The 25,160-nt window shown below is 39.7% G+C and overlaps 1 protein-coding gene across 3 annotated transcripts in view; it reads right to left on the reverse strand.

Moving 5' to 3' along the window:
- The window catches only part of CPQ (carboxypeptidase Q), a 448,436-nt gene that overhangs the window by 59,525 nt on the left and 363,751 nt on the right, over window positions 1-25,160 (reverse strand). For 2 of the 3 annotated variants that reach the window (XM_059165969.1, XM_059165968.1), the window contains one exon: window positions 13,857-14,058. The exons of the other annotated variant lie outside the window; for it this stretch is intronic. In XM_059165969.1, coding sequence (XP_059021952.1) covers window positions 13,857-14,058 — 202 coding nt within the window. The remainder of the gene's footprint in view (window positions 1-13,856; window positions 14,059-25,160) is intronic. 3 annotated transcript variants of the gene reach the window in all.

Below are 25,160 nucleotides of genomic sequence, written 5' to 3' on the forward strand. Positions count from 1 at the left end.
CTTTTCTGTTTTAGTTTTATTTCCCTATATCATGCTAAATTTTAGTCAAACGAGACTGTTCATCATTTTGAAAACCCACTGCACCTTTTAACCTAAGAAATTTTGTTTTTCTCTATCTTTTCACAAAGAATGCACTCCCTCTCTCTTCAACAAAATTCTATTCTTTCTTGAGATTCAGGCAAACTGTCACCCCTTTTGTAATGCCCCATACAGTTTAAGGTCTCTTTTGCCTGAACTTCTATTGTACTTTGTTCTTCCTGTGTCTAAACTCTACACTAACTCCTTAAGGATAGGGAATGTACCTTATATATGACATTGGAATAAAATGGACCAATATGTTAATTCTGGCTTTTCCACTTGACAGCTTAGTCACTTTAGACAAAGGAAACCCACTGAATCCCAATTTTCTCATCTGAAAATCAGTTACAGAATAGTGATGTATACTTCGAAAGACTCTTACAAAATTATGTGAGAAAATGCATATAAAGCAGCTAGAATAACACTTGAGACATAGCAGACAGTCAATACATGTTAAATTCCATCTTTATTCCTCTTGCCTCAATGTCATACAGTACTTATTAGGTATCTCTTAAATGAAGGCAGAAAGGAATGAATGAATGAATGAATGAATGAATGAAATTGTGAAATTATCTGAGTCTGGTCTAAGAAAAAAGAATAGGCAAGAGTATGTCCTGAGGATTCAATGATGACACTCAAGGCAATTATTTTAGTAAGTCTTATAATCATTGCTATCTGTAGCCTCGTTCCTGATTAATAAAGAAAAATTATAAATAGGTATTTAAACATTTTGGAAATCAGCAGTTTGGGGTTTTAAGACAAAAATGTGAGACATGGAAATGATATCACATTAAGAGTAATTTGTATTGCAGGTTAACAGAAATTTGTACATCTCCAGCAGAATATACATACTAAAGAAAAACAGTCACAGAATAAACAAACTTCTTTCAATAGTTATGCTGTTGCTGGTTGTGTGGTATTGTAATTCTGAAACTACTGTATGTGTGTTGCAAGATAAAGCAAATGAGTGGTTATGCTGTTGCACTAAGAACAAGGAATTTTGGCAAGGGAAAAGGACACATGGATATAATATCAGGGAGGTAAGGTACAACTTTGCAGTCCTGAACTTGAATTGGAAATATCATAAGATTCATCATATACTTTTTCTTAGAGAAAAAACATACGTATTTCCTAGTTCTACCTACTGCAAATACCTAGAAACAATAACCAACCCACTAGCAATAAGCACACTTAATGTTCAGACTGTGGCCTCTACATATCATGACACAGTAGAAGAAATTGGGCTTTTTGGAGAAATAGCTGATTACAGATCTAGGGAAGGAAATATAAAAAATGGCATGGAACATTCTGTCACATCACAAAGCTAGAACACATAATGACTACCACAGTCATGTTGAAAAGACTCAGGAACCAGCTTAAAAAGGCTCTCACTGGCCAGGGATCGGATACTGTGAGCATAAAATAAGAATAATTACTGCAATAGAATGAAGCACATCTATATTTTAAAATCCACTAGTAAATAGCAATAGCACAAATGGAGGACACTAGGGAACCACTAGTAAGTTTTAAAATCGGTATGTAAAGGCAAAGAATTAACATTTATCCTGCCTTTCTTATAAAAAAGTACCTCAGAGTGATCAGACAGCCAATAAGTGAAAGTTAATTTTTATAGAATTGTTTCAATTAATGATCAAAATTAACATTTTGCAATCCCAGTGAAATAATGGATCTAGACAATAACCTTCAATAACCATTAACATCTTAAAAAGAGAAACAAGTAGACACTATTGCTAATAGAAATAAAAAACAGCATTTAAGAAGTATTCTTGCCTCCCCCCCCAATAAAGAAAAATCAAACATGAATTAGATCAAGGCTCTAGATTTAACTACCAATTCACAGGAAATATAAGGAAGAGTGAAAACATGTTAAATGATTCCATGGGAATGGAATTAGCCAAATCCAGACTACAGGGAATCCCAAAGGGCAAATTCCTTGGTTTCTGTAACAAATAAGCAGCAAGGAAGAAGAGAGATGAAGGTAAAACCTATGTATTAAAAAAGACTTAAGAGACACCAACTACATCAAGTAATTACACTGTTTAAACCTTATCGGACTCCTGATTTAAACAAGAAAACTGTGAGGGCAGGGAACAGTTTGGAGACAACTGGAAACATCTGAAAACTGGCCCTGTATTGACAATGATATTGAAATTATTTTAAAATATTTTAGGAGGAACAATAGTATTGCCATTGCGCACACTCGCACACGCACACACACACACACACACACACACAAGTCCTTACCTTTTAGAAATAGAAATTAAAATACTTACAAATGAAATAATGTGAGGTTGAGCATTTGATTCAAAATAATCTAAGTGTAGACAGTGATTGGACTGTGGATGAAATATTACACCCATGAATGAAGAATTCCTAAAGCAATGAATACATGGGAATCCATTAGGTTATTCTCTCTACTTTTATATGTGTTTGAATTTTCTGTAATAAATGTTTAAAATCATGCTTTAAAATCATCGAATATGCCAGGAAATTCTGAATTTTATAGTCTCTAACACTTAAACTAGGGATAGACAAAGTTTATGTAGCTAAGAACAATGAAACATATTTTGAAGACCTAGTTCATTTTACTCTACCCACTTTCATATAATTTTAGGGGTTTTTTTCCCTCTGAAAATTTCGTTATAGCTTTATTGAGTTTCCCATGATGAAATCTTCCTCCATGTTTTCATGATTATTAAGTAAACCAATTCACAGTCAGTCCTAAGGGTGAGCATGAAGAGAAAAGAGGCTTCATCTTATCTTTGTATCCTCTACAATTTATATACAATATAAATTGTTGAATGAAGTGTTACATAAGGAGTCAATCAGAGTATCTGTAAAGTATTAAGTGAAACTGATGGATAGTCAAACTCATGGGATGGGGAACCTAAAAGAACTAACCCTGAGACCGTGAGAGGGACAGCTATAGAAGTGAAACTTTTCTAGACTACATCATTAGAGGGCATGGGAAACAGCTGATAGAGAAATTTAAGTCATTTTAGGTCACTATAACACAGAAAATGGAGCAATAGATCCTGGATATCAACCTTTTGTCTGTACTGTCATTTGCAAATATCTTCTCCCATTCCTTGAGTTGCCTCTTTGTTTTGTTAACTGTTTCCTTTGCTGTACAGAAGCTTTTTATCTTGATGAAGTCCCAAAAGTTCAAACTCAACACACACAAAACAGACAATCATATAAAAAAATGGGCAGAAGATATGAACAGACACTTCTCCAATGAAGACATGCAAATGGCTATCAGACACATGAAAAAATGTTCATCATCACTAGCCATCAGGGAGATTCAAATTAAAACCACATTCAGATACCACCTTACACCAGTTAGAAAGGCCAAACTTAGCAAGACAGGAAACAACATGTGTTGGAGAGGATGTGGAGAAAGGGGAACCCTCTTACACTGTTGGTGGGAATGCAAGTTGATGCAGCCACTTTGGAAAACAGTGTGGAGATTCCTCAAGAAATTAGAACTAGAGCTTCCCTATGACCCTGCAGTTGCACTACTGGGTATTTACCCCAAAGATACAGATGGAGTGAAAAGAAGGGCCATCTGTACCCCAATGTTTATAGCAGCAATGGTCATCGTGGCCAAACTGTGGAAAGAACTAAGATGCCCTTCAATGGATGAATGGATAAGGAAGATGTGGTCCATATACACTATGGAGTATTATGCCTCCATCAGAAAGGATGAATACCCAATTTTTGTAGCAACATGGAGAGGACTGGAAGAGATTATGTTGAGTGAAATAAGTCAAGCAGAGAGAGTCAATTATCATATGGTTTCACTTATTTGTGGAGCATAACAAATAGCATGGAGGACAAGGGGAGATGGAGAGGAGAAGGGAGTTGAGGGAAATTGGAAGGGGAGGTGAACCATGAGAGACTATGGACTCTGAAAAACAATCTGAGGATTTTGAAGGGGCCGGGGGTGGGAGGTTGGGGGAACCAGGTGGTGGGTATTAGAGAGGGCATGGATTGCATGGAGCACTGGGTGTGGTGCAAAAACAATGAATACTGTTACGCTGAAAAGAAATAAAAAATTAAAAAAACGAAACAAAACAAAAAAAACCTGGTTTTCCTATAGCAAAAAAAAAAAAAAAAAAAAAAAAAATTTAGTGTTCTCCTCTGATTTTCTAAAGTAATGGTTTCTAACCCTGCACTATTCCTCTTCTCACTCCTGGTCCTCTCACTGAGGGGGTGTCTGCTGGAATGAACTTTATGAACTGCCATCTAAAACACTGTTCTCGGGGCGCCTGGGTGGCTCAGTGGGTTAAGCCGCTGCCTTCGGCTCAGGTCATGATCTCAGGGTCCTGGGATTGAGTCCCACATCGGGCTCTCTGCTTGGCAGGGAGCCTGCTTCCCTCTCTCTCTCTCTGCCTGCCTCTCTGTCTACTTGTGATTTCTCTCTGTCAAATAAATAAATAAAATATTTTAAAAAAAATAAATAAAACACTGTTCTCATCAACTCCCTCTTCTGCTGAAGATGTCTGATGACTTCGCATTGGCTACAAGTTTTTTACCCGAAATGTATGCCTCTTCTTCATCTGGCCCAGAGATAACTCAACTGTTCTTACCACCCACTGCTCTCGAAGATGAATCCTCTGCTCAGTGAAGTTATTCTCCTAATCCTTCCCTGTTGGGACACTTGCCTTTGTTCAGGTGAACCCAGTTGTTCACCTGCCTCTATTTCTGTCACCAGAACTGCCCTTCTCTACCCCTTCTGCCCATTCTGATACTAGACAGTCTTCAAAATTCAGCTTAAGCTCACCTCTTCCAGTTCTTTCCTGTCTTCCATCTTAGGAGTTCCTGTAGTTACTCTGCATGTAGTATTTATCCTGGTGCTATTCCCAAAACTCCTTTTTATATGACTTAACTTTTCTTGTGTTCCTCTTCAAATCAATACATCTAGTCAGCAAACATTTACTGTAGATCTATCATGTGGCAGGTAATAATGAGTATTGTAGGTATATAAGCCATGAATAAAATACTCTCTTGGTCCTCAATCCAGTTAAGGAGATAAAATACAAAGAATATTAACTTTAAAGTGAAAATGCATGCTTTAACTAACAAATCAAGGCAACAATAGAATACACTTCATAAAGCAGTGCATGACTCACTGCCCAAGGGTATAAATAATGCTTTCTTTTCACCGTAGGCTGTAGTCAGTGATTCTAAAGGGCATGAGCCATGTCGGCAATGGTCAGATAGTCAATGGCTTCATGGAGCTGAAGGAGGTGTACTGCAAGGGGGAAGAAGAGAATAAGCTTATTAGTTGTTGTGATGAGCAGTTTCCAGCAGTGTGCTATTGATGTGGACCGTATATAAGGTACATACATACCTATCTAGCATGTAGCAGTCAAGGAATATTAAACAATAGCTCTTTAAACAAACATTTTATTTGTTTATCTGAGAGAGCATGAACAGGGGGAGCAGCAGAGGCAGGCTCCCCGCTCAGCAGAGAGCCTGACAGGGGGCTCTATCCCAGAACCCTGGGCTCACGACCTGAGCGGAAGACAAATGCTTAACCAACTGAACCACCCAGGTGCCCCTAAACAAGAGCTCTGACTCACTTGAGTTAGCGATAAGAGGCAGCCACTTTCTATAATTCCTTGTATTACCCTTCTCACTTTCTAATATTTTTCTTCATTCTTGATTTCCATGTTACAGCCTGTTTCTTCCCACTTTCCTCTTGCCCTCCCCCACCCACTACAATGTAAATTCTACAGGAGCAAGAGACCTACTCAGTTCTTTTCATCTCTATCCTTGGTGTATAGAGCACCTGGCTTCTACTTCGCACTCAAGCTATGGCATGCTGATGAGATGAAACTGCCCACTTACTCAAGTGAAGGCCACAGTCACAAACCAGAGAGTGCCCTTTTCATGTACTCAGTGGGGTGAGGTCTGCTCACCATGCACCATGCCTCCAGACATTACTGGCACAGAGTGCTGTCACCATAAAGGAGGTATTTTTAAATTAAGGACAGCAGGGAACATGGAACTGCTGTACTGCACTATTCCATCTGGTGATTGGGAGCCATATGAGTCCCGGGTCCAGAAACTCCCATTTACTTTACATTACCATTCCTATTTGTGTCCTGATCTTCTTCTTCCTTGGAACATGTTAGAAGAAAGGCCTTTGGAAGCGTAGAAATGGAAAGTTTTAATTTAGTTCTGTCATATGAGGTATTAGGCAGAAATAAGCAAGATGGAAAATATGTGAAATTCTGAGTAATCTGCATATTTGGTACTTCAATGTGGAGTCTAAACTATCATAAAAAGATGAAAGAAATTAAAATGTGATTTCAAAAACAATTCAATATGTGAGGAAAGAGGACAGCTCAATGAAGCAAAGTTCTTTTCTTTTCTTTTTTTTTAAGATTTTATTTATTTATTTTGAGAGAGAGAAAGAGAGAGGGAGAGCATGAGCAGAGGGAGAAGGAGAAGCAGACTCCACAGTGAGCAAGGAGCCCTGGGATCATGACCTGAGCTAAAGGCAGACACTTAGCGCACTGAGCCACCCAGGTGCCCAAAGCAAAGTTCTTACTGAAGCAATCCTGACTTGTAGTTACAGCATTAGAGTTTATCAACCTCTTTCACATTATCATACCTAGTCAGCATTTGACTCATGGGCAGTTTGTTGAGGGCCAGGCACTTCCCAGGTCTGGGAATTCGGAGGAATTCACCATAACCACAGGAGGAGGTGTTACGGGAGCATACCCAAGGTACACTTACTGGATCGGTAGGAGTCAAAGAACGCTTGTGAGAGGAGGAGAACAAGTTACTGAATCATGCATGGGTAGGAATTCGCTGTTGAAGAAGATAAAACTGGGTCCAATGGCAAGGAAGTGTGAGAGCTCAGAGTGCACCGAGAGCCTTAGTGAATGAGACTTGTTCTAAGAGAAGAACAGAAAGGAGTGGAGAGCCATGAGAGAGGAGGCTGCATATCAGCCCAAGGGTAAAACGAAAAAGGCCCTGAGTGCCATGCTGGGAAAAGACATGATCCTCTAAAGACAAGGGGGAGACACTGAAGAACTTTAAGGAAGAAGCAGAGATAATCAGATATAGCAGCTGTTCTTAGTTGCTCACAGTAGAAATCCTCACCTTCTTTCTGAGGAATCCCAGTTTTTCTCATATATGAGGAGGCTACATTTTCAGTGGTGACTGGGTCCCCCTCTAGGCCCAGAAAATAAAATTTTGGTCAATATAAGCCAATGTTGGTAAGTCCACTCCATTGCCACTGCCTGACTTAGCCACAGACATGTTTTACAATTTTGGCTAATGAGACTACACAAAAATCTGCTTTGCAGCTTCTGGGAGAGACTGCCTTGTGATTAAAAAGACGGGTCTATCAAGGGCATTCTCTCTTCCACTATTGCACAATGTGTGAGAATCTGTTGCTTTGAACAACTGCAGCTATCTTGGGACCAGGAAGGGACAAGCCTAAAGACAGAAGTCAACATGCTGAGGATGGCAAAGTGGAAAGATGGAAAGGACCAAGGTCCTTGATGTGGTAGATGACGAAATCAAGCATTCTGTTATGTTTTCCAGAGCATTCTGGAGCTCTTTTTAAGTGAATTTCAAAATCTCCTTATTGCCGTTCTAAGTTGGGTCTTCTGTTTCATTTTGCAGGCAAAAGCAACCTAACTGATAATCTGATTTTCAATTTAGAAAGTTCATTTTGGAAGCAGTGAGCCAGTTTGATGGAAGGGGACCAAGAATGCAGGTCGGGATGGTAGTAGGAAGCTGCCACAGGAAAATCAGTGAATACTGATGAGACGAGGTCTGTGTGGTGGAGGGGAGTGAACAAGTTTAGGAAATAAATGAAATTCAGAGTAAAGGGAACTTAGAGACCACGTTGATGTGTGCTCTGGATGATTGTGTAGTTTCTGGATGGTGGTGCCAGTCCGTGAGACAGGGGACAGAGGAGGAGAAGGAATACATATTGAGGCTCGGTGGTTACCATATCTGTTTTGCAGGTAAGAAAACCAAGTCTCACTCAGTAGAATGTATAATTTGTGAGAGTACAGATCTTGTCTGTCTTCTTTACTACTGATTCTCCAGTGCCACAGAGCAGATAATTAGTAAGAATGCTTAATAATAAATGAGTACAGACATACAGATGAACAATAGACACATAAAAAGATTCTCAACATCACTCATCAACAGGGAAATGCAAATCAAAAATACAATGAGATATCACCCCACAGCTGTCAGAATGGCTAGAATCAAAAAGACAAGAAATAACAAATGTTGACAAGGATGTGGAGAAAGGAATACTTGTGCACTATTGGTGAGAATGTAAATTGGTACAGCTACTGTGGAAAATGGTATGGAGCTTCCTCAAAAACCTAAAAAGAGAAATACCATGTGATCTAATAACTCTGCTACTGGGTATTCACCCAAAGAAAATGAAAACACAAATTCAAAAAGACATATGTATCCCTATGTTTATTGTAATATTATTTATAATAGCCAAGATATGGAAGTGGCCTAGGTGCCCATCAGTAGATGAATGAATATAGAAGACGTGGTACACACACACACACACACACACACACACACAGGAATTCTACTCAGCCATAAAAAAGAACGAGGACTTGGGGCACGTGGGTGGCTCAGTGTGTTAAAGCCTCTGCCTTCAGCTCAGGTCATGATCCCAGGGTCCTGGGATCGAGCCCCGCAGGGAGCCTTTTTCCCCCTCTCTCTGCCTGCCTCTCTGCCTACTTGTGTCCTCCTCTCTCTCTGCCTGCCTCTCTGCCTACTTGTGATCTGTCAAATAAATAAAATCTTTAAAAAAAAAAAAAGAATGAGGACTTGTCATTTGCAACAACATGGATGGACCTAGCAGCTATTATGTTAAGTGAAATAAGTCAGACAGAAAGACAAATACTACATGGTTTCACTTGTATGTGCAACCTAAAAAACAAAACAAATGAAGAAACAAAGCAGAAAAAGACCCATAAATATAGAGAACAAACTGGTGGCTGCCAGAGGGAAGGGGGCTGGAAGAATGAGCAAAATGGGTGAAGGGGAATGGGAGGTGCAGGCGTGCAGTTATGGAATAAGTAAGTCATGGAGATGAGAGGCACAGCGGAGTGAATATAGTCAATGGTATTATAATAGAATTGTATGGTGACAGATCCATTATGGAGGTAGCTACATTGTGGTGAGCATAGCATAACATATAGACTTGTTAAATTACCAACTTTGCACCTAAAACCAACACAACATGTGTCAACTATACTTCAATTAAAAAAAAGAAAGAAATGAGTGTGGGCTGAGAAAAATTACATCATTTGCCTAAGACAGCACATGCAGTTAGAAGTCAAAAGCCAGAAAACACACTCTAATTCTTTCCAGCACACTGTCTACCACATGCCAACAACATTAGGAAAAGGTTGACTCTCAGATTCTGAAGCAGACAAGGAAACTCTTATTGGTAGATATAGAATCAGGGTGGGCTCACTCTCTCAGGTCACATTAAGAGAGTATATAATTTTTCTCATTAGTGTATATTTTATAGAAGAGTTTCTAAAGAAAGAAGATGTTCAAGAAGGATGCATGTGAGGACATCTGGAAGACATGGATTATATCTCCTTATGACATATTCAGGGTGAAACAGACTCTTCTCACTCTCACCTGAAGTTCATAATCAGAGAATTATAGCCTAATTCTCTGATTTACATTTGACATGTAAAGCCTTTCTGCTATCTGGAGTTTCCAAATAGAGACTAACCTAAATCCCTCTTAGACTACTCCAGTCATGCTCATGTTGTCTTTGAAACAGTCAGAAAACAACTGTTTACCATTTTATGTAGGAGAAACATTAAATTACTAGAAGATATTATTCAGCATCTTCTCTCAGTCTTTATTACTTTAATGGAAATAATCTTAGCTGTTCTAGGCTCCCTAATTTATATCATTCTTCCAATATTTTTTCTACCTTTATATTTCTTTTCTCAGCATCCTGTATTTTTTCCACAATCCTAACACCAGGGACCCAAAGCTTGTTGAAAAAATATTTATTTCTGTGTTTGTGTTTTTGTTTTCTCCTCTCATGTCAGATTTATAAGAATTTAATTATTTCTCAAAATTGAACTAAGAACTATAGAGGAAGCTATATAGAAACCATTGACCTTAACCTCAAAGAATCGATCACTGGATACTCCTAATAATCCAAGAACAATATTAGTGTGTAATTCAAATGCCAGATTGTGGGACACAGAAGTGTTTTGGAATTTAGAAAAGCAATAGGGTGTCATGGGCTGTTAAGGAAAGATTCACGGACAGTGATGAATACAGAGTGAGCCTTAAGAGAATCTAGGATTTGGAGGGGAAGAATAGGAAGAAGTATGGAAGAAAGTGGCCACAGGAGAGGCTGGAGTATTAAAAATATCTAAACAGGGAGTATCTTAGATATATATGGAAAATACATCTAAGATACTTTTCTTTTAAAAAGCATCACCCCCAGGGGCACCGGGGTGGTTCAGAGGGTTAAGCCTCTGCCTTCGGCTCAGGTCATGATCCCAGGGTGCTGGGATTGAGCCCTGCATCAGGCTCTCTGCTAAGCAGGGAGCCTGCTTCCCCCTCTCTCTCTGCCTGCCCCTCTGCCTACTTGTGATCTCTCTCTCTCTGTCAAATACAAAAATAAAATCTTAAAAAAAAAATATCATCCCCAAAGCCTTATACTTATATTGATAGTTATTATGTCTGTTATGGACATCACCTAGACTGATGAATGACAGCATCTCTCCTTTCCAAAGATGAACTTTCATCAATCAATCTACTTGGCTTTTATAATTAATGAAAACATATTGAATTTTGATTCTGTGTTCTTAATTAGTATTTCATTACTGACTACACACAGAACACGCAAAAAAAACTGTGGACCAGCCAGGAGGCTACAGAAATTTGATAGGCCTAGGACACAATAGGGACTCAATAAACATTTATTGAATCATTGGAGGATAGGAAAGAAGAAGAGAAAGAAGAAAACTCTGGGAACACAATTTCTCTTTTGGGGAACATTATTTTTGGGGGAACATTCTTTTTTTGGGAACATTTTTTCTCATTCATTTTTGAAAAGTTAGGTGAGCAGTTATGTAAATCGTAACCTAATTAGTATTTCTAATTTCATCTTTAGGTTTAAGCTACTACAACGTGCCAGTTTTCAGCAACACAGGGTACATAGCTGGTATATTTTTATTTTCTTTTTCTGTTTAACTATGGTTCTTTACCTTTTTCTAAAGTTCCTGAAATTTTCAGTAGGTTACAAGAGATACAACATAAACGGTTCTATTATTTCTTCCAGAAATAGCTCATATTTGAAATATCAAAAGATAGCTCAATGGTAATAGGGGAAGGCAGCAATAATTTGGTTCCATCTTATAGTATCCTAAAAGAAATTAAAAAGAATTCCAAGAAACATTAGCTGCAGTCTAAATGAACCACTGACTTTTTACAAACGTTCCTGATCTATGGAGCTACACAGGGGAGTGGAATAAAGAATGTGAGAAGAAATAAGTAGTTATTTACAATAACAAACTCCTTTCCCCAGGAGTAAATTTTTCTGGAGCAGGAATGTACTGAAATCCTTTGCATAAGCAAGAGCTGAGTAAGACAAACATTTCAGACACTGCCATAGATTTGGAAGACCATCTCAGCATTCCAGACTCCCCTGTGTTGTTGCACATTGTGGGAAAAGGGCCACCAGCCTTGAACACAAAGTGGCCTGTTCTCAGGGTAATGTCTGCCCTTTAAGAGCAGGATAGCTTTGACTAAGTTATTTAGTCCCTCTGAATCTGATTCTTCAAGAGCAAAACAGGGATAATTGTACCTTCCTCTTAGGATGGCTGAATGGATAAAAAAGAGTGTCTGCAAAAGCCACACGGAGTGCCTGATCAGTGACAGGAACTCAGTAAATTGTAAACTGTATTATTTATCCAGAAACCATAATGGGGCTCATATTCCCCACTCCCCTCTAATTAGCTGGGGATCAGATCTGACCTCACCTTGGCAAGAGGGAAAAGGCCTCTTTACCTTTGTGAAGAAAAATCACATCAACTTGCTAATTCCAAACAGAACCATTCTTTTGAATATCTGCATGGGAGGAAAAAAGCTAGAGCAAATTCTCAACTATCCAAGGCAACAAAAGCACACAATCCCTTAGAGCAGTGAGTACCGGTTTCTTTGTTCTACCTGTGTTTTTGGTTTCAGCTCCTCCTCTGCGCCCCCCTTCTCCACTCCAGTTCACCCACAGTCTGTCAGTCATTTCCTCACAGCTACTACCCTGCAAACTAACTCAGATTTTCTCAATTTTTAAGAAGACTCCTATTGAAAAAAATTATGGCTCAGGAAAAATCTAGAATTCAAGCCAATTATTCCATACAGTTTAAAAGGGCAAATTCCCTTCCCTTACACCTTGATCATGAGTAAAAATGACAGATATGTAGGGAGTCTCAGATCTGTCCATATGATAAACAGTACCCTAAACGCAAAGGCTGTTTTAAGATATTTCAAAATATGGTTAAAATATACACATACCATTGAAGAGAATTTAGGTCCTTGTGTTAGAATAAAGGAGAGCCCTTCTATTATTAATTATGAAAGATAATTATAAAACTTAAAACCTAAAATATGCTTTAAAAAACCTACACTATCTCAAGAATGAGCTTTTGAAAAGTCTTATATCCACGCAGTATGCTATTGGTGAAATCTACTTTGTAGGCTGGGGGAAATGAAGTAGGGTGGATCTAGAGAGAGATTTGTTTTGTTTTGGTTTTTTGTTTGTTTTGTTTTGTTTTTTAATCTGTGGAATGTTTTGTAGCCACAAAAATGGTTCTGGAAACAGTAATGTTAAAACTACTGAAAAGGCAGACTTCCTATTGACATAATACAAATATAGAAAAATCTGTAAATTTTAAAATTTAAAGTTTAAATTTAAAAAATCTGTTAAAGATCCTTTAACAATGCTTTTAATTATGGATATAATGATGGAACAGGTTCTGGTCATAGATGCTTAATATCATCAATAACCCTTTCCCGTGGCCAGTCTAGGACAAATTTGTGAAGTAGTGTAAGTTTGTCTTCTTTAAGATTATTCTACTTTGTAGTCCTGGGACCTCCTGAGGCCTACTCCTATTTTGTAAGTTCACCCCGCCCCAGGATTTGTTTTAAAAATATCAACCTAATAAATCACTGATCAGGGAAAAGTAGTTTAGTCCAATCTCTTCTAAGAGACTTCACTAAGAAAAAAATGATTAGTAGGAAGCACCCAACCCTCAAAGAATAAAGCTCTACTGGTAAAATTTCAGATATCATGGTACTTGGATAGGAAATTATTTGGGTCAGAGAAGATTTCCTAGCACAGAACCAAAACTAGAAGCATATCAGTAGTAATAATAATAAGTAATAATAATAAACAGTACTCCATTTCTCAAATTTTGGTCATGAGATCACCATTCGGATACCTGTTAAAAAAATACCCAAAAACAAAAACAGATTTTTAGGTCCTATCCCAGAATCATTAAAGCAGAATTTCTGGGAGTGAGAAATTTATTATTTAGAAAAAGAAGACAAATGGGTAAACAAATACAAATGAATATTATTATTCCAAGTCTGGAAATCATCAGACTATAATTTGTAGACAAAAGTTTAGAGTTTCCACATATTAACTGGCCTATTGGTATTGTTGTGACGAGTTTGAATAGCATTTATCCGACTTCCTTTTTTGGTCTTACCAGGCACTCCAGCTTGGATCCAGAAGTTAATGTCTGTCCCTTCTCCAGTCCTAAAGACCTGTGTGACATTGACAGGCTCCAGCAGCCTCATGACCTCCTTCATGATGGCCCTGGCCTTCTCACTGCCAGTGAATTGCAGCCCAGAGGGTAAGAAGGTTCCCTCATCAGACTCCATCACCAGGCTGTAGTTGGAAATATTTACCTAAATAAGAGAGAAAAGTATTTGGTCCATTATCTGTTTCTTCATCGCCTTCTCCTTGGGAACTATCAAACAACAATAATCAAATGCTTCATCTCCTAGGCGGTTCTTGCCAAAACACATGCCGCTCTGCTTGACCTAGGGTCTGGTCTGCATATTATCTAAGCGTTCTGAGATGCACAATTACTCATTCTGGGATTTGCCAAACTCAAGTTGACTTGGAAGGACTTAAAAAATATAATGAAAGGAAATATAAAGCCTCATATTGGAGTCACTCAATTATTTTCTACTAGCAGTCACAGTCTTTCAACCAATTTTCTCAAATGCCTAGTGTGTACTGGGATATAATTCCTCCTACGTGGTAGGTATCCCCAGATAGTGGTAGTCAAGCCCAGACAAAAGAAAGTATACCCTGAGGACCTATTTCTCTGTACCTCTTTCCTCTAAATAGTATTTGAACTGATTTTAATCGTGACTTCTGCCAAAGCTTCTAGGCATCAAATGGACAGGTTGTCTTGGGTTTCTGATGTTGTTATTCCATCTGTTGAGTCTCCTGGGAGGAAGGCAGTAGGACGACACATGAAACACTGCTCTTGCTAGTGTACATAGCACTGGAAACCCTGACAACTCTGTCAGACCACTAGTTTGTGAAGACTTCCTAAATAATGTCTGCTAAGAAAGCACGCAGTGATTTCACGTAGCCTATAATATTGCTGCAAGAGCTTAGAATAGGAGATGCTGTCGGCCAGGCTGTACAACTAAACTGCCACAGAGCCCTAGACTCGCAAGTTTAAGGCCTTTACCATTGGCCTAACTATCTGCTTCCCAGAAGCCATTCACTTCTCCAAGACTGATCCATTACCAACCACCAGGCTGAGTTATTCCCACGCTATCAATGAATGGCACTGCTAGTCATTCCTTACTACTCAACTAGTAAAAATCAATAATAATATTTGCACAGAGCTTCCAGAGAGGTTTCATACTTGCAATCTCCATTTATTTGCTTCTCGAACCCATAAAGTAGACAAAGCGGCTTTATGGTTATTGCTGTTTTATAGAAAAGGAACTGAGGATTAGAGAGGTCAAGTGATTTGCTTAAAGTCACACAGCTGGCAAATGGTAGAGCCTGGGTCTGGAATCCTCTGCTTCCCAGGACTCCACCCTGCCATCACCAGCATGAGATGGAGTGATAAGGAAGGCTTATTAAGAATTCAAATGGTTTTTCACTTATGTAACAATATGAGGGTTGCATTTTTTTTTTCCTAGAACAGATTCCTTTTTACACTGATTTCCTAACTTGCCATGGAAGTATACAGTTGTTTCAAGGACAAGAACAGTGTTGGATTCTAAAGGAGGATGTTGCCAGCATCTATAGGACTGATGGGGGGTGCCTGAGACACCATCACATTGCTGCGGTCATTGTCAATGACTGAGAAAGTTAACAAAGCAGAAGTCTTCTCATGCTTTCTCTCTCACTTCCAAAGGGTTTCTGTCTTCCTGGTGATTTTCAGAGAAAGACCTGAGGCATTTATAATAAAAAGTGTCATGTCCACTTTCAGCTGTGGCTACCTCACAACAGCAGCATCACTCAAGTTAATAATATGAAAAATATTTGTATTGATGTCTCACATTCAGGATTCGTTTGTGTAACCAGCACACAGGCAGTCAGGAAGTTGACACATCGTTTGGCAGTCCTAACCTTCTCCCTTTATATGCCCTGCTACTCTCCACCCCAAACTTGATCTCGTGTAAAAAGGAGAATAGAAACATCACAATAATCTGCAAATGAAAACAAAATTGGATGATCTTATATTAGTGAGGGTTCCCCTACTGCAGGCAGATCCATCATTCCAACAATATTAGACAAAGCACTGTTGATCTTGCACTATTTAGGTTGAAGTGAGGTTAGGTAGCAGTTTGGCTGTCAGACCCAACATATGGAGCCGTCTGGTGAGGTGGACACAGCCCTGGACCCACTCTGTTCTGTTCTCTGTTGGGTTACCAAGGGGGGTGGTGACTGGTTTTCTCCCTCTGTCCCCAAGTCATGCCATCTTGTCCTCTGGCTTCTCCATCTTGTAGAGTGGGACAAACGCTCTCTTCCAATGAGAATAATGAACCTGGGCACATGGAGCTTTGAGCACCTTCAAAGGAAAGACCTTTGTGGGCCAAAGTGAAAGTGGCTGCATGAGTTGAACTTGTTAGGGCCCTTCACAAAATGTATATTAAGGACCTCTTGGCTGTCTTCAACTGCAAATGAGATGTCCTAGGGACAGGGGGCTCCATAGTTTGTGAATGCTTCTGTACAATGTTCCAGGATGTCGCTAGGAACATAGAGGATAATGTATATAAATAAGCTTTTAAAGCTATGTGTGGCAGCCAGTCTAGGAGAGAGATAAAGAGTATGGGCTTTGGAATTATTCAGACTGGGTTTGATTGTCAGATTAATCAATCATTGGCTGTGTGTCTTCATGGGGTCTATGTAACCTCTTAGTCTCTTCTTCTATGAAATGGGTATGATAATGGCAGCAGCTCATGGAGTTGTAATAAAGAGTTCATTGTAAAGCCTGGTGCAAAATTAGTTTATAATTATAAATTATAATTTATTATAAATTATAAATTATTATAAATTAATAAGGTTGCCCTTACTGGTCTTATGAAGCATCTGGACCTCTCAAATGTCTAAGGCCGGCTTCCACATAAACCATCCAGTTAGCTGCTTACAGTGATGATAGGAGGCATTTCTGCAGTGCTGCCGATGTGCCAGACATTGTGTGAAAGGCTTTCCAGCTTATCCCTTGTAATGCTTACAATCATGCTATGAGACAAGTGCGATATTTCTTCTTTCACAGATGAAGCAGTGGAGGTTTAGTAACATTACATAACATTCCCAAAGTTACCCAGTTAGTAAGTGGAGCAGCCAGAATGCAAATGAAAAGCTCTGCTTCCGGACAGCCGGAGCTCTCCATCCCTCCGCTACCCTGCCTGCTGAAGCTTTCTCCCAACTGTCAGGCCACAGTCCTCTACTTTTAATTTAAAAATACAGGGACTGTAGTTAAAATTTAAATTTTAACTGGCATTTAAAATTATTTTCCATGATCATGATACAAGGTCTACTTGGGCAGAATTTATCATCCCTGCTAATTAAGTAATCTGATTAGTCAAAGGAAGGAGTAAACAAAACAAAAGCAAAAACCAAACAACTCTTGCCTCACGACTTCCTTCCAACTAGGAATAAAAAACCCTAAATAATAAAACATCCTTTCAAGCTGAATTAGACAGGATGTGCCGATGTCCGTAAACCAGAATTCTGGCGTAGGTAGAGACATGTTTAATTTCTATTCATGTAGAATTTTACTAGCTGTTGCTAACGTGATGGCAGCATTCTATTGTCTTCTATTTATATATAAATATCTCCATATGTTTTCAATAAAGGACTAAGAAAACACACCACCCACTGTCGGTGACACTCATTTACGGAGTCCTTGTCTAATTGTTAGCACATGGTGAAGGACTTGGGAAAACAAATGCCTGTGCACAGGGAAACTGGAATGAGGAAGCCAGGTCAGTAGGCTGTTAGAACTGCTGCCTCTCAGGGATGTGTCCTTACAAACATCCATGTTCCTTGCTATGCTGGGAGTTGCTAGGGACGCACTCAGTGTAGATTTGAAAAGCTGATTATAGGCAGTGATGCTCAGCCATCTTTAGCACGCGTAACACGGCATTTGTCCTCCTGTTTTTGCAGTGTAGGAAGAAACCTGCTTCTAGGGACTGAATACTTCATTCCTGAGATAACCAGCACCAGATAAGAGAAGCCAGCGCATACAGATGAGGAGGCTGAGAAGCTCAAAGATAAGTCAGACAGTCTCTGTAAGCCCCACTTTGCTCACGTAATAAAGAGAAAAATCTCTTTATTAGGCGCCATGGAAACTGTCATTCATTGCTGTGTAATGTATATAATTTAATGAAGAGAAATGCTCCCAGGGAACCGGGGTCAGCATCATTGCATTAGGTAATATCTGCTCAGGGTTGAGGACTCAACTGTGCTGCAATCACATCCTATTACACTTCTTTTTCTTTTTTCTGTTCTGAGAGGGTCAGGTTACTCTGCAAAAGAACAACTTGGTAACTATTAGTATTCTTTGGGTGCAATGCAAGATTAAAAAGAAGAAAAATATTTAAAATACAAATTGCATGCTTTAAAACACTAACTCCTTAATATAAACACAAAGATGATGTTTGTGTTCTTGGATTTTGTAAAATTCCAGGTGATTCTTCAGAAATATAGACTCAAATTCAACAACATCTACTCTCTCCTCAGATTTGGTTTCTTCTTTGTTGAAAGCTTTTAATTTCTCATAACCTTGGTGACATGTCTTCGGTTTTTACCTCAAGTGACACTGCAATCTCAAAAGCAGATGGAGGAAAAAAAGGACACTCCTAACTATTCAAATTCATAATGTAGCCTTCTCAGTTCAATCCTCAAAGAAGTAAACTCCATCCCGACAGAAGCCAGTACCACATTCCTGCCCCATAAAGTTAATATTTTACAGATGATGGTGGTAACACTGTTGGGTCAGGTGGAGGGAGGGTTCAAAACAAGTTCTCAGAAGCACACCATCTTATGATACTACGTGCTGAGTTGTTGCAATCACCTTTCCCAGAGGTGTCAATGTCCTTGGAGTTCCCAGTTCATGGGGTGGAGTTGGGGAGGGGGTTTCTTCATAGAACTTCCGCCCCCAACAGCTGTCAGGATTAGATAACAGGTAAAGCAATCTCTCCCTGCTGTGCAGAGCCAAGAATAGGTTTGACTTTCTGCTCAGATCTACCCTGAAGTTCAACCTTTTATTTCTGATGGTCTCCGGTATTCAGTTTTGAACATTCTTGAGTACCCGAGGGAGAACCAGAAAAGGGATGATGACAAGGTGGAAGGCTGTAAGTTATTTTTATTTGACAGCAACACTGGCTGCAGCCTGGGGAAATGGCCAGTCTTGGGTAAGTTACATCACCTCTAAAGTGGCAGACACCTATTGTGGTTTAGCCACTGTTCTGCCTAGAGACGGGAACAGAATAAATGGCTTCTGAAGATCCCTCTCACACCCTATCATTCTCTGGGTATGCACAGAAGGATTCTGTTGTGAGCTGAATCTCTGTTTTCAGGCCATCCAATTTTTACAACATCATCTGAAGTGCTCTAGTTCTCAATAAGTCTCCTCTTGAGCTGGTTAAAGTCCACAGATAGCCTTTAAACCTACTGAAGACACATGATCCCTCCATAAATGTCACTATGGTAACAACAGTGAGTGGGAAGGTTGAAAATATGGCATAAACATAGGCTAAAAGAAATATGAATTTTATTTATATTACAGAGGAAATATGACTACTATATTCACATTTCCTTTAGGAATAAAAGGAATGCATTATCGAGAGTATTCAGTAGATAGACTTAAAAAAGGCATGGCAAGTTAATGTCAATCTCAGTTTTTAATTTTATTCTTGCATGTTGGAGCAACATAGTCAACACTCAGAATCAGTGGGACTCGAGATCTCCACAAAGAAATTTTGATTCATTTACCTTTTTTTAATTTTCAAAAGATTTTATCTATTCATTTGTCAGAGAGACACAGTGAGAGAGCACACACAAGCAAGGGGAGTGGTAGGCAGAGGGGGAAGCAGGCTGCCCACTGAGCAAGAAGCCCGATGTGAGGCTCAATCCAGGGACCCTGGGATCATGACCTGAGCTGAAGCAAACCACTTACCCAACTGAGCCTCCCAGACATCCCAATTCTTTTAATATAATATAATACATTGGTCAAGTGTTTCAAGCTAGCTGTTTTATACACATTTCAATATGGAGTCATAGAAGAGGAATGTCCAGCACGGACAGCTCTGCAGAAGCAGCCTCTTCTGCCTTTTTCATTCTCTGTCCTTCTCAACCCTTCCTTCTTATGGCATCGCCCTGTCTATTTCTCCTCTTGTACCCACCACACTCCCATTCTTCCTCAGGTTCAAAAGGAAGTCCTTAATTGCCTAAATTAGGAAGCCTTCCTTCAGTTGACCTTTCTTCTTCAACACTGTTACATGCTAAATAAACATAAAGACCTGTTTCTAGGTTTTGATGGTGGTGGTGTTTACTAACCAAGACAGTGCTTTCCAGTGGACTTCTAACCCCCTTCTTCTGGCTGGGAAGACTAGAGCAGCTTCTTTAAGACTTTCTCTAGGAATAACAGCTGAGTTCATCTTCTTATAAGCGGCCAAGTTATTTGTTTAAAAAATACAGTATTTATTTTCTTGTCCTGCAAAAATAGACTATATTCTAGAACACAAATATTCATTCAATCCTAGGGCGTATCATATTAAAACACAATCAATTGCTTCAGTTTCTCTACAGCCTGTAGACAGGCACTTACAGTATTTTTGGATTATGACAATATTCTTATATACTTTATTTGATCAAGCAGTCTTTGCTAATAGTAAAGGTGCTAAATACAGTTTTAGAAGTAATTTTATTTTCATAAGTTTGCCTTTTTTTCTTTCTCAAAAGCATAATAGTGGGTCTCAAACCTCACAAAAAAAAACAATAATAGGCAAAACTGAGCTTCACAGCAGTTGGTCTATTCAAGTGACTTCATGCCTCTCCCCTTGCCTTCCATTCCTAGCACACCACACCCCTATCTAATGTGCTGGGCTAGTGCACTTTATTAAAATTTTTTTAGATTTATTTATTTATTTTAGAGAGAGACAGAGAGAGAAAGAGTGAGAGATCACAAGGGGAGGGGCAGAGAGAAAGGGAAGGCAAGAATCTCAGATTCCCCGCTGAGTGTGGAGCCCGCGGATGTGGGGTTGGATCCCAGGACGCTGAGATCATGACCTGAGGGGAAATCAAGAGTCTGAGACTGAGCCACCCAGGCACCCCCAATTTGTTTTTAATACCTACCCTCTCCAGAAAGGATTAAATATTTCCTAAAAGAAAAGATCCTAATACCGTATTTTAAAAGCATTCAAACTCTCTAGAACCAAGAGAGTGACATGAAGGCAAATATCACATCAGTGTGGATCTCTGCCATATCGCCGGCTGAAGTAAGAAAGCTCAGCACATAGTGGGTGCTCAGACATGTTTCAGGAAAAAGAAAGTCACAACTGGGAACTCTGACATGATACCCTATCAGCCATTTGAGGATATAATTTTTAGCTCTAGTTCGTGCTGGCAGGGTAACGGGGAAGACTGATGTATCGCAGAGCTCTCATTATCTAGGAGAAGAAAGCAGCTCCTTGAAAAAAGCAACAATTTCTCCAGCATACAATTCTAAGAGGAATTATTATGTGGCTCTTTATATGAGGAACACTGAACAAACTAATAGAGTCTCCAATAACAGTTTTACAAAAGAGGCAGAAACACTTTTCCTAACATGATTTCCTACATATTGATCCTCAATTAAAGCAAAAAGCAAAATATGTAGCCATATTTCAGTAAAGGTGTTTCTTCAGGAGCAAACTGTATTTATTCAATAGTTATTGAGACAGTAACAGGGCATAGGGTGATCATACACCCCTGTTTGTCCTGGGCAGTCCAAGTTTATATCTTTTGTCTTGGTATGATTACTAAGAGTGCCCCCTTTCTCTTGCAAATGTTTCCTAGGATTTAATAAGAGACCATACTGCCAACCTACCTATGAAGGAGTTTGTATATAAAGATGACAAAGGGGCACCAGGGTGGTTCAGTTGGTTAAGCCACTGCCTTCTGCTCAGGTCACGAATCCAGTTTCCTGGGATCGAGTCCCGCATCAGGCTCTCTGCTCAGCAGGGAGCCTGCTTCCCCCTTCTTTCTCTGCCTGCCTTTCTGCCTACTTGTGATCTCTCTCTCTCTCTCTGTCAAATAAATAAATAAAATCTTTCAAAAAATAAAATAAAATAAGAGATGACAAAGGTAGGCTTGCTTCCTTATGAGAGGGCAGAGTTTCCCAGCAGAGGCGATCACTGGCAGTTATATTAAATGTGTTGAGCTTTATGAAAGAGACATGTACAAAGAAAGGATGGTAGCTACAGGAAAAAACCGGGGAGAGGCTGGTGGAGGAAGTGATGTTTGGCCTCAATAAAACCCTTCAAATCAAAGTTCTCCCACTAGAACAGGGATCTTGTTAGTTTGTTAGTGCACCTCCTGCACCAAGCCAAGAGGCATCTAGTAATACTTGTCAAATTAATAAACAAGTGAGTGATACTGTTCAAAGTATCCAAATAGTGTCCTGATATGTAGCTTTCTAAGACAGAAGCAGAGCTTAGGCAATCTCAGAAATAATAAATATAGGGATGTCTCGGTGGCTCAGATGGTTAATCATCTGCCTTTGGCTTAGGTCATGATCTCCAGGTCCCAGGATCCAGCGCCATGTTGGCCTCCGGGCTCAGCAGGGAATCTGCTTCTCCCTCTCACTCTGCCCCTCCCCACTGCTCCTGCTCTCTCTCTCTCTGTATCTCTCTGCCTCAAATGAATAAATAAATCATTCTTTAAGAAAAGAATAAATATAAACATGTTCTACACAGTATCCCACTCTCAAATATCAATTGTCCTTCCTAGAATTTTTGTAGGAGTTAGCAAAATACTTAAGGTTGAGATCACTAGTTAGCATTAAATTGCAAATATTTGATGGAGATGAATTTGACACTTGCTTATGCATAAATGCTTTCTTCCCTTGGCTTTTGGGACCTCAAATGCTTGGTTCTCCTCATGCCTCACTGGATACTCCTCATTTTCTTTGGCTGGTTTTCTCATTTTCCTGATCTCTAGACATTGGGTTTGTCAAAAAAACAGTTTGAAGGCTTCTTCATTTCTCTGCATATACTCACTCTGCTGGTGTTCTCATCAGTCTTATGGTTTTAAATAAATCTGTATAGTGATGAATTCCAGTTCATATTTCCATGCCTCTCTCCTGAACTCCAGACTCATATCCAACAGCCGCTTAGCATCTCCACTTAAATGTCTAATCATGTATTAGTTTCCTATTGCTGCTGTAACAAATTACCACAAATTCAGGGGCTTAATACAACACATTTATTCTCTTACAGTTCTGGAGGTCATAAATCTGAAATGAGTCCTACAGGGTTAAAATCAAGGTGTTGGCAGAACTGGTTCCTTCTGGAGGCTCTAAGGGAGAATGTGTTCCCTTGCCTTTTCCAGCTTCTAGAAGCTTCCCTCATTCTTTGGCTCATGGCTCCTCATCAAATTGCCTTTTCACTCCCTGCTTCTATGATCACATTATCCTCTTTTGCCTTTGATCTTCTTGCCTGCCTTTTATGAGGAGGGTCCAACTCAGTAAACAGCATCCATCCTTCTAGTTGTTGAGTCTAAAAATTTTGACAACCCCAAATTCTTGACCCCTCTCTTGATTTTACATCCCAAATGCAATCTGTCAGCAAATCCTGTTGGCTCTATTTTCAAAAATAGACGTAGTATCTAATTTTATTCATTCTTTGCTAGGACTATTACAGTAGCCTCCTGTCTATCTGGTTTAACCCTTGCCATCCTTCAGTGTATTCTTCTTTTTTTTTTTTTTAAAGATTTTGTTTATTATTTATTTAACAGAGATCACAAGTAGGCAGAGAGGCAAGCAGGGAGAGAGGGGGAAGCAGGCTCCCCGCCGAGCAGAGAGCCTGAGCGGGGCTCGATCCCAGGACCCTGGGATCATGATCTGAGCTGAAAGCAGAGGCTTTAACCCACTGAGCCACCCAGGTGCCCCCCTTCAGTGTATTCTTTACACAGAAACCACAGATGGATCTAGAGGGTATTATGCTAAGTGAAATAAGTCAGTCAGAGAAAGACAAATACATAGGATTTCACTCATATGTGGAATCTAAGAAATAAAACAAATGAATAAACAAACAAAAAAACAGAAAAAACAGGCTCTTAATGACAGAGAACAAGCTGGGTCACTGCCTGAGGAGAGGTGGCGGGGGGGGGGGGGAATGGTTGAAATAGGTGATGGGGATTAAGAGTACACTTACTGTGATGAGTACTGTGTAAAGTATAGAACTGTTGAATCGTTACATTGTACACCTGAAATTAACATGGATGTTAAAATTTACATTTTAAAAAATGTAAATCTGATGACGTTACTCCTCAAGCATTCCATGTGGCTTCCGTTTCACTGAGGCTACAAGGCAAAATCCTTGTATTTGCCAGTGAGGCCCGAGATGGAGAGAGAGCCTGACCTTGCATACCTCCTCTGACAGTACCTCCTCCCAACTCTCACTCCGCTTTCAATGCTCCAGCCACCCTCTGTGCCTCAGTGATGCTGGGCTCCTGCAGCTGCTTGCATTTGCTACTTCTTGGACTGCCACCTGCGCACCCCATCCTCTCACTCCTCTCAGGGCTCTTCTGCAATGTCCTCTTCTTAGGAAGTCTTCCTGACCACCTTAGATAAAAAGGAGACCTCCCCCACATCCCTGACAACATGTCCTCACCCCTTGTTCTGCCTTATTTTTCTCTTTAATATCAACGGTAAGTATTTATCTTCATTGTCCGCCCCGTTCTGGAATAACATCTGGTTCCTGATGGCAAGGATTTTTCTTTGGCATTTACCACTTGTGGTAGACTATATAATGGCTATAAATCCTTCCCTTTCCTATACTTATGCTCCATTTCAGTGTGAATTTGACACTCCTTTCATCAAGAAGCAATCTCTTTCCTCACCTTCTGAATCTGAACTAAGCCTAAGCTTTTCTTTGGCCAACAGACTCTGGCAAACGCGACTCTGTGACTTCAGAGCACGGGCTACCTTGACCTTATAGTTGCTACCTTCTTCTTTTGCTGCCCTGGGACTGATTTGTAAAGAAGGATAGGCAAGTCTCCTTGGGGCTGAGGTAGCTTATGGAGAAAGCAGCCTAGCTGAGAGCCAGTCCCAACTGTCATACATGTAAGTACAGCCATCCAGCCCAGTCAAGCTGCTCTCTGAGGATGACTACAGCCTCAGTGACCAGATAAAATACAGAATACTGGTTCAATCTCAAGTTCAGATAAACAATACATACTTTTTTAGTACAAGCATGTAGGTTCCCTAATGACAGGGTGCCTGAAACAGCACCAAGAATGCATAACAGGTGCTCAACAAATATTT

The sequence above is a fragment of the Mustela lutreola genome, chromosome 3, assembly GCF_030435805.1.
Source record: "Mustela lutreola isolate mMusLut2 chromosome 3, mMusLut2.pri, whole genome shotgun sequence".
NCBI classification, from domain to species: Eukaryota; Metazoa; Chordata; class Mammalia; order Carnivora; family Mustelidae; genus Mustela; species Mustela lutreola.